Source organism: Plecotus auritus (assembly GCF_963455305.1).
Source record: "Plecotus auritus genome assembly, chromosome: 4".
In the NCBI taxonomy this organism is placed as follows: domain Eukaryota; kingdom Metazoa; phylum Chordata; class Mammalia; order Chiroptera; family Vespertilionidae; genus Plecotus; species Plecotus auritus.
The window spans coordinates 88,530,240-88,547,331 of NC_137775.1; the positions used below are offsets into that span (position 1 = coordinate 88,530,240).

The following is a 17,092-nucleotide window of genomic DNA, read 5'->3' on the forward strand; positions in this document are numbered from 1 at the left end:
AGGGATGCCGGCTTCCTCCATATGCCAGTCACTCGTGACTGGGTTTCAGCTTCCATCCAGAGAAAAGGGGTAGGTTTACTAAATCGGGGATATCAGGGAGTTTTATTTTTATTTTTTTAAAATATATTTTATTGATTTTTACAGAGAGGAAGGGAGAGGGATAGAGAGTTAGAAACATCGATGAGAGAGAAACATCGATCAGCTGCCTCCTGCACACTCCCTACTGGGGATGTGCCCGCAACCAAGGTACATGCCCTTGACTGGAATCAAAGCTGGGACCCTTTAGTCTGCAGGCCGACGCTCTATCCACTGAGCCAAACCAGTTAGGGCTAGGGAGTTTTAGAGAAGAATCATGAGAACCTTTCGAAGCTTCTTCTTCACAAGCATGGGAAAAGCTGGACTGAGACTGAAGGAGAAAGGAGGCTGGACAAGAAACTAAGAACAGGAAGAGCGGGCCCTGGGAAGGAAGAGATGTGGCAGAAGCGGCCACTGCCAGGCAGTACATAGAAAAACTTTATTACACAAAATATTTTCTTGTTCATAAGAACAACTTAAATACCCCACCCTTCTCCAGATACATCAGTTTTTTCACTTCTCTATTTTCCCAAACGTCTTGAAATGCGGTTATAATGAGAAAAAAATAAGTTTTCCCCAAACTTCTTTTTAAAAGAAACATGTAAACGTTACCAGAGATCGGATACACCATCAGCAACTCATGAGAGGAAGGCTGGGGCTGCCGTGAACTGCTGCTTCTGTTACCCGCGTGCACCTGCCCTCCCTCCACACTTCCCAGAAGTCACAGGCGTGGGCTGTGACAGGCTGGTTCTCTACGCATCTTTCCCACGCTCCCACCCCCGAACTGGGGGCGCTCTTCCTGCCATGAGTTCAAGGCCTTTTCCAGAACAAGAGAAGGACATTTGAGGGGCCTGGAGAGTCCAGAGGTGAGGGGCAGGCAGTGTGAGAGTTGAGAAAGCCTCGCATGGGAGAGGTGTGAGGAGTGACATCATTTCAGATGGAAAGGCACGTGGAGGTCCATTCCCCTAAGTAGGTGATCAGAGTAATTCCCTCTTCTGCTGGGTTTGCTGGGCTCGTGGGTGACGTACAGGATGCCGGGTGATGGACAGGCGGATGCCGGGTGCCCTCCAGGACCCCGTTACTGAGCGTGGTGCAGATGCACAGCTGGGTGCCTGCTGCATTAGTTGTCATCCGCCCCATCAGGCAGGGGCTGGGGCTGGGGCCCCAGGGACGAGGCCAGTTTGGTGAGGGCCTTCGCTATGATGCCCAGGTGGCCATTCATGGTCCGCAACTCCACCAGGATGTCCCCAACACTGGCTTCCAAGCTCGCAGGGGCAGCGGTGACGGGCGGGGCGGCGGGAGGCAGGGCGGTCCCCGGATCCTCTGCGCCCTCCTCCCTGGCTGATGCTCCCAGGCGCTGAGCGCGGCCCCTCTCGGGGCCCTGGACAGGCACTGGCCACTCCCGCTCCTCCCCGCGGCCAACAGGAGGAGTGGCCGAGGGGCAGCCGGGCAACCAGTCAAGGAGGCGCGGGGCAGCCTCTGGAGAGGAGGCCACTACAGAGTAGAGGCTGGTGAGCCTGGGGGCACCAGAGCCAGGGGGCGCAGGGGCTGTGGGGAACTGAGGGGGCAGCACGGAGGGAGAAAACCCCTGGGGCTCGCAGGAGGAGGAGGGGGAAAGCAGCGCAGTGGTGGAGGGGCCGGGCTCCTCAGAGGAAAGGAACAAGGTCGAAGACTGGGAGTCCAAGGTACTGGGCTCTGAATCTGCCAAGGAAGAAACGAGAAAGGGTCACTCAGGCATTATGGTCCGCTGTAAGCTCAGCTCCACCCTAGGACTGAGGAAGAAGGTGCGAGAGCCTGTCCTACCCCCAGACATGCAATCTAGTACAGAAGGGAGGGTTACATGACCAGTTAACGCACAACGTGGGCAGCTGTGGCCCAGCACTGGAATTCAGAGGCAGGGAGAACCACGGGGTCCCCTGTGGCACCTCAGCGGGTGAGGATCTCCCCTCGGGTCAAGAGAGGCGGCACTCCTGTGCAGACAGCGAGGAGTTCCAGGCAGGGGCGGGAGCTGCAACCTATTTGGAGGCCATCTTGCCAAGGACAGTAGGTGCAGACAGTGGAAGGAAGGCCCTTCCACTCTTCCCAGAAGCAGAAGTGGGTTAGCCAGACAGCCCCTCACTGCCCAGCAAAGCCAAGCTCTCAGCGGGAGTTGAAAGGGTTTGGGGCCAGGAGCCAGAAGACCTTAGTGCCAATTCTCGCTCTGAGAGACGTGATTTCATTTCCCATCTGTACGGGAAGGCTGGACCCAGTGACCCTGGGGGACCCTCCCAGGACCAATCAACCTGCCATGGAAGGTCTTCAACTTGAAGCCTTGATCTAAGTTCACAGTGGGCAGCACTTGAGACCTGGAAGCACTTAACAAACATACCTTTGTCCTTCTCTCCTAATGCCCTGCCTCCAGGTAGAAAGTGGGTGACAGCTCTTTGTGACTGGGCTTGCCCAGCTCAGATCAAAGGACCCACATCAATGCCAATGACCTAACCCAGCTGTCTCAGCCGCCCTGCTTGCTGCTTTGGGCACATGGTCCGTGCTCACCCTAGAAGCTCTTCTGCGTTTCACCAGAGCCACATCTCGGAGGCCTCTGCTTTCCGTTCTGCATTGTTTGTTTGGGTGCCCACCTGCATGCCCTGCCCTTCAGGGATTCCATGCCTTTCAAGGGCAGAACCTGCTTGGTTGCCTCGGTGTATGATGCTGGGGAGATGCTATGATGAGAGTCAATGAGTCAACACATCCCGTTGCATGGGAACACGTGCGCTCTTAACACTCGTCATGGGTGAGCTGTTCTTTCGTCTGCGTCTGGCAGAGACTCAGAGGAGCCCTAATCATCTGGTGAGAGCTTGTTTCCTCACCCGTCCTGACTTCAGCTCCCAACAACGTCCTCACAGGACCCAGATGTTTGATGCCCAGTTGGTGTGGTGGGGAATTATGTCTGATGGGACCAGGGAGGCAATTGTTCCTTGAGGGACAACCTTTGAGAAGAAGCCACCCATGTGCCTGCAACCCTCTCTGGGAGAAATGTCACGGGTACTTTCTACTGTTGGCTTTCATAGAGCTGCCTCTCCTCCACCAAAACATAACCCCCTCGGGTTTCTGTGATGACCTTATGTTGTAAACCAAGAATCACACACACTTCTAAGCACATAACTCCTATGAGCTGAAAAGGGTAAAGGAGAAACTCTCCAAACTGTTGGATCTGCTTTTACTTGAGAAAGATGTTAATGAGCTTCACACATGCAGCTCTTGTAGCAGACAAGAGCCCTTTATATGAAACCAAATAGAAGTCTCATGTGTAACATGAAATAGAGGCCAGCACATGGAATGTTCTAGGGCAGCATTTCTCAAACTTGACTGTGCATGCCATTCCCTGGGGACATTGTTAAAGGGCAGGTTGTGATTCAGCAGGGTGGGGCTGAGGCCTGAGACCCTGTGTTTCCAGCCAGCTCCCAGGTGATGAGAATGCTGCCAGTGGGGACCATACCCGGGGTAGCAAAGATGTAAGCCAAAGAGACAAGCTTGGCAAATAAAGCCTAGGATTTATTATTGTAGACATTAGAGTAACCAGGTGTAGAGGAGCAACTTAGAAACCTAATATCATGAAAATAGTAATAGTGTTGATGCTGATGACCTCTCAGCTGCCAGGGGAATAGGGACGTGACCTCACCTGCCATTAGCTTAATAGCCTCCAGCAAAGCCTTGAACCATGGACACTGGCTTGAGGGTGTGTGTGTGTGTATGAAGATTCTTAAAGAGAAAAGCCCTTCACTGTTGTTTCAGCTAAAACTTCAAAAAAACCTCAAGTTGTCAGGACTCACCCCAACCTGAATGGCAAATAGAATTTAAAAACTGAAGCATCTTTTGAGCAAGTACCTCACCTTCCAGAACTTTCACCTGGCTGTCAGGAAACCCCGTGGCTGCAAAAATCTGGGCTAAATGATTTATAGGTCTCTTCCATCCGCAAATGATCATTTTATCCCTGATTTGGGACATAAACTTTTGAATCAGTGATGTCATTTTTATGCAGCTTCAGTGATTGCTACAAAATAATGTCAGGATCTTGCTGTTACAGACACTGCTCTTTGTGGAGGATGGGGGCTCTCAGGTGCAGAGGGTCGATTAATCAGACTCCTTAGTTCCTTCCTTCACCCCCTCACCTGGTCTCTGACCCTTATCCTGCTTTATTTGTCTCCTGAGAATTATGAGCACCTGCCATTTTATGTATTTTTTTGTTAACTAGAATGCAAGCCCTATGAAATGAGAGACACTGCTTATTTCATTCTCTGCTGTGTCACCAGGGCTGAAATTGTGTCTGGCATAGAGTAGATGCTCAATAAATACTTGTTGAATGAATGCCATATAATCATCATCGGGCCAGAAACACAACTCCAAATGCAATAAACTGATCCAGCTGCATGTCGTTTAATCATTCGGTGCTTCGATTATTTATGGAGTCTATGCAATATTTGAGATACACTTGTACTAAAAAAACTTATTCTTTGTTTATCTGACGTTCTCATTTAACTGGGTGTCCCATATTTTATCTGGCAACCTGATGGGAAGTTGATTTTTTTCATCCTGTCTCATAGAAGAGGAAACGAAAGCAAAGATGGGTTTGGTGTTTCCACAGAACTTCAGAGTTAGAAGAAGTCTTTGTCATGACTGGATTAATTACTTAGAGGTGTTTTCACAGAATTGCAGAGTTAGAAGGAATCTTTGCCGTGACTGGATTAATTACGCAAGACGTGGAGATGGAGGCCAGTGAGAGAAAGGGATTCGCTGTTTTATGACACAGCTGAGAACAGTCTCTTCTCTCCTTGTCATCTACCATTCAGTTACAGAACAGATAGGTACTGAGGGCCTACTATGTGCTACATGCTATACCAGGCTTAGTAAACACAGCCGGACCAGACAGCGTCCTTACCCTAAAGGAGCATTCAGGTTGCCATCTGGCGGATCAGAGTGGGGCAGAAATCCAAAAAAGCTGCCCAGCAGATGGCCACCAGCTAGTAGTTAGCCGTGGCTTGCTCGGAAAGCGTGGAGCCTCAGCCTTTCTCGAGTGTATTAGAGGCTGGCGTGTGAAAAGCTGAGAACAAGCTTCCCAGCCCTGGCACTCTTTCTTCTCCCTACTGCCATCCCCATCTCACTCACACACAACCAACCACTTGGGGGGATGCTACTTCTTGAGATGGGGAAGATGAAGTTCAACTAGATGTCAGTGAGTCTGTTCCTGTTACTATCCTGCAAATACCTTCACAAAAGTCAGTTTTGAAAGTGCATAATATATATGTAAATATATATCATATACATACTAAATATATATTTACATATCATAGATGTTAAATATATGGTAAATATATATTTAATTGCAAATCAAAATAATAAGTTATGAATTGAAATATATAAGAAAATATATTGAAATATATGTTAAAAATATATAACTAATAAGCATTTGAGAAGTGTTCATTCTAGAAATGAAAGAATTGCAAATTAAAATAATAATGATTATGAATTGAAATAATTATGAAAAATGAGTTGCTATTTTTCACTTGTAAAATTTGCAAAGTATTCTCATGCTGATGCTCACTGCTGGCCAGCGAGCAGGGAAGAGGTGTTCTTTCTAAGATATTGTTTGTGGTCGAGTAGGTCAGTACATCCTCTCCGGAAAGCAATTTACAAACATGTGCTTCACTGCTTAGTGAGACAAGGAAATTGCCAAATCATGTTATGTGGATGCCTTCAACTGCCTATAGAAAACTGAGAGAAAACAGAAGAAGATGTTAGGCATGTGATGAGATTATACTTTTCTGAATTTTCAAAGATTTCTGCAGCGACCATGCACAGATATGCCTTCCCCCATCACTGATCTTTAGTAGAATGTGACCACTTCCTACCAAGCCTGCAGGGCACCGTCTTCTGACCACTTTCTGTTCAATGGGATTGCTGAGTAAGGCTGAATCATTTCTTGGCTGGCAACTGTTTTACCTTTTGTACACCCACTTGGCACCAACCTGGGGCTTTGGCTTTCTCTGGAGGGACCTGTGAAAGAGTTGAAGTGTAAGGCCAGAGGGCTATGGGAAGTTGCCATTCATTTGCAAATATGCCCTTATGATCATCTCCCTAAAACCTCTACCTCTCCTTGTCTTCACCTTCTTAGTAAATAACCTTCCATTTGTTCATTCAAGCCTCCAGGACTAATCCTTGACCCCTCTCTTTCCCCTCTTTCCCTAAGCCTACCCCCATCTGCCAGCAATGATTATAGGCTCTGCCTTCAAATATATCCAGCATCTGACCATTTCTCACTGTCTTCTCATTTTCTCCAGGCAGTGGCCCAACGACTGGGGGCTGAGCTGAGACAAGAAAACAGGTCTCCTGAGTTCCTGTTCAATGTTTCCTCTCCACACCCAAGAGCCCACATGATCTGAATGAATCCTTTAGAATGCTCCCCTACTCACTGCATGTCCCAGCCCTCCTGGCCACCTTCCACCACTTGTTCGGGAAAACCATTTGCTGAGGTCTAGCTATTAGATAACAGCTAAATTTATTCATTAATTTGTGCAACAAATATTCATTGAGCACCTACAGTATGTCCAGCAGAATGCTCCATCGTGTGCAAAACCAGACTTAAACCTCATGGCGTGGGGGGGAGGGGGATGCGGGCAGGGAGGGGGTATAAAATCATCAAATAATTGCTCAAATATGTAATTGCAACAGTGACACAATCTACATGCTATAAACATCTGAAATAGGGGGTTGACCTAATGAAGGAAGATTCCATGAGGAAATGCTGATTGAGCAGAATCCCAAAGGATGAGTAGTTAAGCAGGAAGAGGCGGGAAATATTGAAGTGTGAGCAAGGGCCGGTGGCAGGAAGGAATATTGTAAATATGTGGGCCTTGCAGAGAAAGCCAAAGTGATGGGAGTATAGAGAGCAAGGTAAAGGAAGCATGAGGTGAGATGAAGCTCAAGAGGTGAATAGGGGTCTGGAGATGTAGCAGATAACATACACTGTCAGTTGTTATCCATTCTCCTCCTACACCTCCTTTTTAGACGGACTATAACACTTAGAATAAAGATTTCCCAGCCTCTCTCCCAGCTAGCTGTAGCCATGTCGTTAAATTTGGGGCAGAAGGATGCAAGTAGAAGTGCTGTGTGCAGTTCCTCCTTCCTGTGCCTGGGATTTGGTTGCAGTGGCTGGTGCTCCAGCAGCCCTCTTGGACCATGAGGTGAAAACGATATGCTAGGCATGATAGAGCAGAGAACCGAGTCCCTGATAACCTTGAGGAATTGCTCCCCAATCCTAGCTCATTCAACTGCAGGCTCTTCATGTGAGAAAATAAAATCTTATCTGTACAAATCCCCATTAAATTGGGTTTTCTGTTATAGCCAAACCAAATCCTGATACACGCGGCCTTGTTGAACTTGTTAAGGAGTTTCGTCATTATCCTAAGCAATGGAAAGCTTTGGAAAAGTTTTAAGCATAAGGGTGTGTGTGTGACATGATTAGTTCTATTTTTTGAAAAGTTTACCTGGCAGCACTGAGCAGCGGGTAGACGGAACAGGAGCAGGGAGACCAGTAAGGAGGTTCCAGGTGCAGGTGAGAAATTACAGAATGACAGTGGCTTCTGCTAGAGTTGTAGCTCTGGGGATGCAGAGCAGTAGATTCTACAGAAAGCTGGGATGTGGAAACATTAAGACTTAATATCGGCAGGGTGGGGAAAAGGAGGCAAAGAAAAATGGGTACCCTAGCTGGTTGCTGTTTCAGTGCAAGATCCCAGAAATTCTGGCTGCAGAAGGGGAACTTTCCCTTTCTGGTTCTGGAATCTGGGTGGCCCCTTCCCAGCCCACACCCAGCCCTCCAGCATAGCTCAGCTCTGACACACCTCACCAGAGGCAGCCCTCGGGAACATTTTCCCAGGAGCCTGGAGGGAGGAGAAACTGGGTAGCCTTTGGGAAGCAGAGAGGCAGAGGTCTGTGGGAAGAGGACCAGACCTGTCTGCGGGAGAAGCAACGTCTCTCAGCACGGCGGCCGGGCCCCTGCCTTTGATGGTTCAGACTTGGCTGGGTTGCTGCCTGCTCCTTTCAGGATGCCCGGCACACAAAAGGGCGGGTTGAGTGTCTGATGAACTCAGCCCAATAATATTCGCTTCTTTTATTTTCCAGGAACGTCATGAGAACCACAGGGCAATCTTCTGGTTTTAAGACCTGATGAGTCAAGTCTACAAATACCTCTGACTCAATCTGATCCCAAGTTCTCACCAGGCATCTCTCAGGAACGTGGCTCAGCAGGAGGGCAGCCCCAGCAGGGGAGAGGAGGGTGGGTTTCTCTGGAGGGCTGAGAAGGGCTGGCTTTCCTGGAGACAAGGGGATTCCCGACTTGACACTGACCATTCCCACAATAAGAGCCAACATTTACTGAGTGCTCACTGTCTCCATGCTACGTGTTAAATGACCTCTTATAATCTGCATGGAAAACTATGAAGTAGGTTCTGTTCTGGGTCCCATTTCACTGTTGGGAAAACTGAAGCTCTGCTATGTTAAGAAACCTGCTCACCATCACAGACCTGGGGTGTGAATCAAGGCAGCTGATGCCAGAGGCCAGTCCATGTGAAGGAGGGAATGTGCTTTATGGGATTTTTGCAGGCATGGAAGGAGGCTAACATCTGTAGAGGGTCTGCTACACTTAAGGCCTGTGATCTGCATTTAAAATCACCTGGGAGCTTTGTAAATATTATTGATGCCCCCCAAACAATTACATTAGGATCTCCAGGGATGGTGCCCAGGCTTCCTGCATTTTAAAAGCACCCAGGTGATTATATTAATACCAGCTAGGGTTACTCGGCAATGACCCTCAACCCATTTGCAAATGGAGAAACTGAGGCTCTCAGAGTTCGGACAAAGCCCATGGCTGATAAGACTCACATCCCAATGGTGGCTGACTCCCCCATCAGTGCTCATCCATGTTGACCCATTCTCTCTCATATCTGGACCTCCTCTATTTTGAAAGTGTGTGAACTTTTTAAATGTAAACCTCTTCTGCAATTTGCATTCTTTTCTTGGTTCAAGTTCAAGTGCTATTGAGCCAGGTGCCTGAGAGTAGCAGTGCAGACTCTAGCCACTGAGTAGGACAGGCTGGCCCAGGGGTCACTGAAACCATGGCGTTGGCTTCATCCAGGCTCTGCTACAGCCAACGGACCAGGTCCTCCAAAGTGATGCCCAGTACATGCCCTCTGACTCTCCCAGGAAGAATGCTGTCAATCCAATGTAGTCCACAGCCTTTGAGGGACCACCCTCTGGGGTCAGAAGGCCCAGCCCTGGGGAAGTCCTTGGTCTCTATTTCTTGCAGCATTAGTGACTTCCCAAGGAGTGACACAGGAAAAGTCATGGCCCCTTTATTTCGATGTGAATTATCCAGCCTCTAATTTCCGAGTGGCTGGGGGTTGAGCTAATGAGGAGTATTCATCATCAAGTGAGTTAATAGAGTAAAGTAGCTGGGAAGGGAGAAGGCAGCCACAGGGACTGATTCAAACAGTCCGGAAGTGCTCCTGCCCATAGAGCACCTTTGAAGAAGGGGAGAAAAGGAAGTGGAAGAGGGTACCGTATGTCCATGTTTATAGCAGCAACCTTCACAAGAGCCAAAAGGTGGATGCAGCCCCAGTGTCCATGGATGAATGAATGGATAAACAAAATGTGACATATACAATGGACTACCTTTCAGTCTTAAAAAGAAAGGAAATTTTCATACATGCTACATGGATGAACCATGAAGACATTATGCTAAATAAAATAAGCCCGTCACAAAAGCCAATACACAAAATATTGTATGATTCCTCTTGTGTGAGGTCCCTGGGTAGTCAAATTCATGGAGGGAGAAAGGAGCACAGTGGTTGCCAGTGGCTGAGGGGGGCGGGGGGGAGGGGGCAGGGCGGATGGAGAGTTACTGTTTAATGGGTGCAGAGTTCCAGTAGGGAGAGTGAGGACTTCTAGAGATGATGAGGGTGATAATTGCCCGACAGTGTGAAGATAGTTAATGCCACAGAACTGTACACTTAAAAATGGTTAGGATGATAAATGTTATGATGTGTATAATTTACCACAGTAATAAAATGGGTGGGGCGAGGTATGACAACTGAATTCACAATTTTATTCAAACACTTGAAAGAAGGTCTATATATGACGTTTCTGGGACTTTTGTAAAATAGGAAGAGGAAAGAACTAATAAAATAAATTGCTGTTGAGAACATTATGTCGGATGATGGTTGAGCACCCCAAGGAGCCCTAAGGATGAGGGTCACTTACTCAGTCCTGGACCTAAACATCCCAAGAGGTGTCCTTTTCTGGTCACCAGGGTGAAAACCTCTAAAATGGCTTTGTTGATACTGTGTGGATATAGGTTGGAAGAAAGTACAGTCCAGAGCCTGACACCCTTAGATCCACTTTTAGACCTATTCTGCTTTCACAAGCAAGATGACTTTTTAAAAAATATATTTTTATTGATTTCAGAGAGGAAGGGAGAGGGGAGAGAGAGATAGAAACATCAATAATGAGAGAGAATTATTGATTGGCTGCCTTCTGCACACCCCCTACTGGGGATCCAGCTGGCAACCCCAGGACCCCAGGCATGTGCCCTTGGCCAGAATCGAACCTGGGACCCTTCAGTCCACAGGCTGACGCTCTATCCACTGAGCCAAATCAGCCAGGGCGAGCAAGCAAGATGATTTTAACCCTTCAAGCACCGCACAGCAAGCCTTTGGCTCCTCAGGATCACATATTCTCATTAGCACCACTGGCCACAGAAAAAAGGTGGGAGTTGTTCCAGTTCAAGAGCCGATGGTCCTGAGCCAGAGTTACAGCTGCTCCATCGTTTCCTCTTCACTCTGCTCAATTATTCCTTGAAGGTACTGGGCACATTCCCACCTCAGGGCCTTTGCATATCCTTTTCTCTCTACCCAGAATGCTGCTCCCTTGGATATCTGCATGGCTCACCCCTCACATCCTTCAACCTTTGCTCCAAGTCACCTTCTCAAGGGGCTGTTTCTGGACACCTAGTTGAAAGTGCCACCCCCACCCCACCACATCAGCTTTCGGTCCCCCTTGCACTGCGCAGCCGATGCTGTCACTCTCCCACTTGTATCCCCAGGGCACTCCAGGTGGAGGGAATTACATGTGCAAATAAATGCATGAGGCTTGGCAGAAAGGCAGTTTGAAATGGCTGGAGGGTGGGGTGCACAGGTCTGGGAGACTTGCATGAAATGGCTTAAAAGATAACAAGGACAGACAGCTGAGAAGCTTGTCTGCGAAACTAAGGAATTTGAACTTTGGCAGGCTATGGGGAGCCAAGGAGGGGACTTAAGTAGGAGAGTGATAGATTTGATTTGCAATTTTAAAAGATTACCCTGGCAGCCAGCAGTGTGGAGGCTGAACAGGAGGGGGTGAGGTTGGAGGTGAGAAGACCAAATGTAAAAGTAACATCTTGCACATTAAAGGAGCTAAAATGATATTACAGCAGAAGAAAGCACAAGAGTGAAGTCCAGATAATCGCTATAGGAAGCATTTGTTTTTTTTTCTAGGAACAGATTGCATTTCAGCAAAAAGAAATTTTCCTGCCACCCTTTATGACCCTGCCCGTGAAGGCTGGCTCCTGCCTTCGCTCGAGTTGGCCACCCTGGGTCTTGCATGCATCAGCATTCAATAAAACCAAGCATGGGCTTTATGGGATTGTTTGTTAAGCCCCGAGCCAGGCTTTTCCACTCACTTAGGCAGGGCTGCTCTGCCAATTTCTAGGCTGGCTGTTTTTCACATACAGGGTGTGAAGGATATCTCTATGCGTCTCTCCAAACACGCCCATTTGGAAGGAGACATAGGTAACTACATATAATATCTTTATGTGACTTTTTTGAAGAGATGTTTATGCAGCCTGTATCTTCCATGGCATGAGTCTTTCTGTAGTATAGTATGGAGAGAGGGAGAGAAAGAATGAAAAAGCTATTCCCACACCATAACCAACTTGGGCTCATGAAGGAAAATTCAAAATAGATTATGTTCCTTAGCTATGCCTCCAGGGTTGAACCGTTTCCAAATCAACCCATTTAATTCTTCCTCCTGGACGGTCACTCACCTTTGAACTTCACTTTTTAAAGACGATCGTTAAAAAAAAATAACACAGCACAGACCAGACCTGCTGAAGCCCATACGCCCTGCCCCTCCCCCTCCAGAGAGAGCACACCAAAGGGGCCATCTCGCTTGTAAAAACAGGGCTGCCTGATGCACTGGATGGAAAGAGCAGGTTGTAAAGTCGGCATTTTGGCTTTAACAAGGCCGGGAAGCCCAGAGCAGAGCCAGCTGGGTAGTCTGAGCAAACCCAAGGATATTAGAACCTGGGGTCACCGGGAGCCGGGCCGCCACCAGGCATGTGGGGAGGGTAGACAGTCTGGCGGGGGTGGGGAACAAATGGAGCCCCATGCTGCCAGCTCCTCTGAGGTCAGTCCACAGGCGGCAGGATGCAAGGCGGGAACATGCTGCGCCCGGCCACCCAGGGCTCACTGGGCCCTCTTCACACCCCGAGGCTCCAGGATTTCTGGGGTGTGGCAGGCGGGCACACAGGTGTGCACTCACCGGCTCAGCTGGGACAGCATCTTAGGGAAGAAGCTCCCTCGCCAAGCTGTCACCCCAGCCTGAGTGAGAAAGCAGTGGGGTACCACCTGGAGAGGAGGGAGGGCTGATGGCCCATTGCCCAAGGCGATAAGCAGCCGGTTCTAGACCAGCGCGTTCCCTATGACAGTGGCAGGGCGGAGGAAAGGGCCCGGGATCCTCCAGGACCCTCCATTGTCACGTGGACCAAGTGACAGCGCCCAGCCCTGGATGCCTGGTGCACATCCAGTGAGTGGACTGGATCCATCAGCCAGCCCTGGCACCTCACAGCTGATGTTCTGGCATTGTTGCCACCTGTTGCTACTACCCCCTTCCTCCCCGACCCCTGCACTTAAGAGCTCATAATCCTAGGAAATGACAGGACCCTAGTAGGTTCCCTAATTGCCCCATCCAGGCACTTTTAATACCCAGTCCTTCCTTTCTGCTAAGAATTCCTCAGAGATTAGACCTCCTATCCACTCCACTGTGTCTCTCTTCAGGGTATCTTTTCTACGTTGGGTCCACGCTTTCCCTTTTCTTCGTTTCATGCCATTCCTCCTAAGGATGACCCTTTGTGCCAGGCTCAGTTATATACAAAGCTTCAATGAGCAACCCCAACCCTAAACGTGGCCCTGTCCATTGGAGGCAGAGGTCAGAGCATCTTGCTTTGCCCAGGAGGAAAGATGCTGCTCCCCAAGGGGAAACAAAGCAAGAGGGAGGGGGGCACAACTTTTACAAAATAAAAGTCTATAATGAAGCAGCAGATCAGCGCCCCAGGCACCGGGCTTGAGGCCCACTCTGCAGCCCCGGCCAGGCCTGTGCGGACCCCGCCTGCCACGAGCCTGCAGAAGCAGCAGAAGTGCTTTGATTTTTCCTTTTTAAAAATGTGCTCAGCCTGACCCCACCTGTGCTCTCACGGCACGGTCAGCAGAGGGAGAAATGAGAGCGTGTGCTGGGAATTTCCTGACCTCTGTGAAGTTTTCTCAAGATGTGGCCATGAGGCAATGCGATGCCCTGTGATGCAGGGTGCAGCTTACAGTGCCCACCCCCGCCTCTGGGACGGCCTGAAAAGCACCTCCCTGCTGAGTGACTGACCATGAAAACCCCTAAGTCCCCCCCACTCTCCCGCCATACTGTCCCCAAATAGGAGAAGGTAAGGAAACTATATTTACACCACTTAATCTATATTTATATAATTACAGATTTATATTACATATTTATGTATTTATGATAACATATTATATAATATATAAACATATTAATATTATCATGTATTTATATTATATAGTTACATATATTAAGCTTTATTTAAGCAGGACATTAATATTGTCTAAAAGTACAGAAAAAAATCTATATTTATGCAGTTCTTGTCCTTTCAAAATTAAGCTCTCTTGCGTGATTTTGTTGCTCTTTATATGTGGGCTATTCAGAGAATGGGAGGGAGAAGGAGAAGAGGAATAGAGAAGAGAGGAGCCCACTGCTCAGATCTGCAATGTCCTGACAAGCTCTGGGACCCCAGAACATCCCCTGAGAGGTCCAGTGAAGCGCACCAGGGAGGGAGGTAGAATTATCGGTTCATTTTTTATTGTGGGTGACAACTAACCTGAAACAGTCAAACCAAGTGGATTCACTATCATTTCACTTAAAAATTGTCCGAGTACCAGGACTGACCGACTGACCAGCACTTGCCAGGGAGGTGGTCATTTACTAGTACAATTAGCCCAAGGGTTTGGAGGGAAGGGCTTGGATCAGTGACATCCTTCAAAAGATCCTGGAGGTGGAAATGAAGAAAGTGTTGAAAGGAAACCACTGAATGTTTAAGGAGGCTGGCCTCACGCAGGGCTGTTGGGAGCTTAGGTGGAAGCATGTTACAAACCGCCAGTGCTACCCAGACAGCAAGGACTCTCCATATTCCCATCGTTGGGGTGCATTAACACACCAGCGTAGGACCAAGAAGATGTAGGCCTTGCAGAAATAGAGCCTAGGATGTCTACTGTCCTCGTGAGTTAGAGGCCAATATCTTCATTCTTGTCTTTCAGATGCAGACAATGATGGCTGGACACCGAGTGAGGTGCACAGGCGCAGATAAAAATGAGGCACCCGTGCCCTGAAGTCGCGGTCCCTCTGCACCCCCCTCCCTTCACCTCCTTGTACCGAGGCCCCTGGGAAGAGCCAGGACCTCAGGGATTGTGAACATGAGAAAGCCTGACTTGGGAAGGAAAATCCCAACTTGAAGCAAATGCTCACAGACACCGCCTGCCGCTCTGAGGTAAAGGCAAGAAACATTCTCTGGGCTCTTGCAGCCCAGCCAAGGAGGTGATTTTCCTCCTCTCCATGCCCTTCCTCCCTGGCCTACCTGCCTCCCTTCCCTCAGCTCACACCGTCAGTTTTCTTCTCCTTCTGGGGAAAAAAAAAAATCAATTTTTCTGAATTGCTTCTCTTACTGTGGAGATGGCAAAACAAGAGCATCAAATGAGGCCATTGGGCAAAAAGAAACCAAATCCTAGTGAACAGTGATTTTTGAATTTAAAAAAAAAATGTACTATGTATTTTGTATTTTATTATGTATTTCTTATGTTAAAATTATTTTATTCTAGTTTTAAGGTAAACTTATATGCTTAATTTATTGTAACATTGACAACACCTTTCCTTTCCCCAGCCGACCACGTATCCCTTCGCCTGTGGGAAAGCAGGCACTGGGCCGCCTGGGACTCCTCTCCCACCCACAGGCTCTGGGAACATCTCTGTGCCTCGGTGCGGAGTGCGCCTCTCTATCAAATGAGCAGAATGACACGCCTCCTCCCACAGGTGTGCATGAGGTTCAGCAATTGCAAATGTGGGAAGTGTTTTAAGGGCCCAGGATTAAAGGAGTTACATGAGAAAGAAAGATCCTTCCAGAGTGGACTTCTGCTCAGTTGTGGCCGCCTGCGCCTGCCCTCTGTGTCCGCAGGACTTGGAAGGAGTGCCGGGGATGAGGTCTTCAGAAAGCCTCTAGGTCAGTGGTTCTCAACCTTTCTAATGCCGCGACCCTTTAATACAGTTCCTCATGTTGTGGTGACCCCCAACCATAAAATTATTTTCGTTGCTACTTCATAACTGTAATTTTGCTACTGTTATGAATCGTAATGTAAATATTTGTGTTTTCCAATGGTCTTAGGTGACCCTGCTAGTGGTTCTCAAACTGTGAGAACCGCTGCTGTAGAGCCTAAGACCATCGGAAAACACAGATATTTACATTACGATTCATAACAGTAGCAAAATTACAGTTATGAAGTAGCAACGAAAATAATTTTATGGTTGGGGGTCACCACAACATGAGGAACTGTATTAAAGGGTCGCGGCATTAGAAAGGTTGAGAACCACTCCGTGGTCGGCAAACTGCGGCTCATGAGCCACATGCAGCTCTTTGGCCCCTTGAGTGTGGCTCTTCCACAAAATACCACGGCCTGGGTGAGTCTATTTTGAAGAAGTGGCATTAGAAGAAGTTTAAGTTTAAAAAATTTGTCTCTCAAAAGAAATGTCAATTGTTGTACTGTTGATATTTGGCTCTGTTGACTAATGAGTTTGCCGACCACTGGCCTAGGTGATTGCTTGGCTTGTTTTTCTTTACTTTTTAGCTAACTTGTCTTCTACTCTGCTTTCCGCCTTCTTCATGCAGCCCAAACCACTCCCTCTTCATGGTCTCACCCACAGAGTAGACAGATGGCTGGAGACGGACCTTTCCCGTCTCATGTTTTCTCTCATTCTCTCGCCCCTGCTCCCCCTTGGCCTCTGCTCCTCACACCTCCCATTTGTAACATGCCACACATGTTAATAACTTAAGACAAAGTTGACTCTGAGCCCTTGGCCATAGAATTTGCTTCTGCTTGTCAGACTAGTGGCCCAAATGGGGTATTGAATCCGCTCACTGGAGCCCAGTGTGGCCTGGGTGTGGGTCACTGTCATGGTGATGGCTCAGAGCCCCACTGCTCCGGGAGGCTCTCCTCACTCAGGGCTTCCCAGCAGCAGCTCACATGTGGAATGTGGGAAAACGCCTAGGCAGCTGCTGGGGTGGCGTGAGCCAGTGGCCAAGAATGCCCCTCGCCCTGGCACAGCTGCATCCTCAACAGGTGCTGCCTGGCTGCTGGCTGCGCACGCATGTGTCACATCTTCCTTGGGCACATCCCCGACCAGGGCCACATTCCCTGGCCAGTCCAGAGGCCGCAGTGAGCACAAGATAGTCCTCAGGTGACAAAAAGCACCCAGAGCTACGTTTCCTCCACCATCCCGCCTCTGCGTGGGGCTGACAGGCCCCCCCCTGGCCTCCCAGGAAAGGAAGCATCCCCAGAGAAGAGAACAGCTGACTCTTCACAGGACACCCAGCCCCATGCCGGCCTCTCCCGAGAATTCTGTC

At 48.6% G+C, this 17,092-nt stretch overlaps 1 protein-coding gene across 1 annotated transcript in view; it reads right to left on the reverse strand.

The window, feature by feature from the left end:
* Nucleotides 1-495: 495 nt before the first annotated feature.
* RUNX2 (RUNX family transcription factor 2) overlaps nt 496-17,092 on the reverse strand; it is a 232,690-nt gene continuing 216,093 nt past the window's right edge. Inside the window, exon 5 of the mRNA XM_080664735.1 lies at nt 496-1,776. Coding sequence (XP_080520861.1) covers nt 1,196-1,776 — 581 coding nt within the window. The 3' untranslated portion in view covers nt 496-1,195. The remainder of the gene's footprint in view (nt 1,777-17,092) is intronic.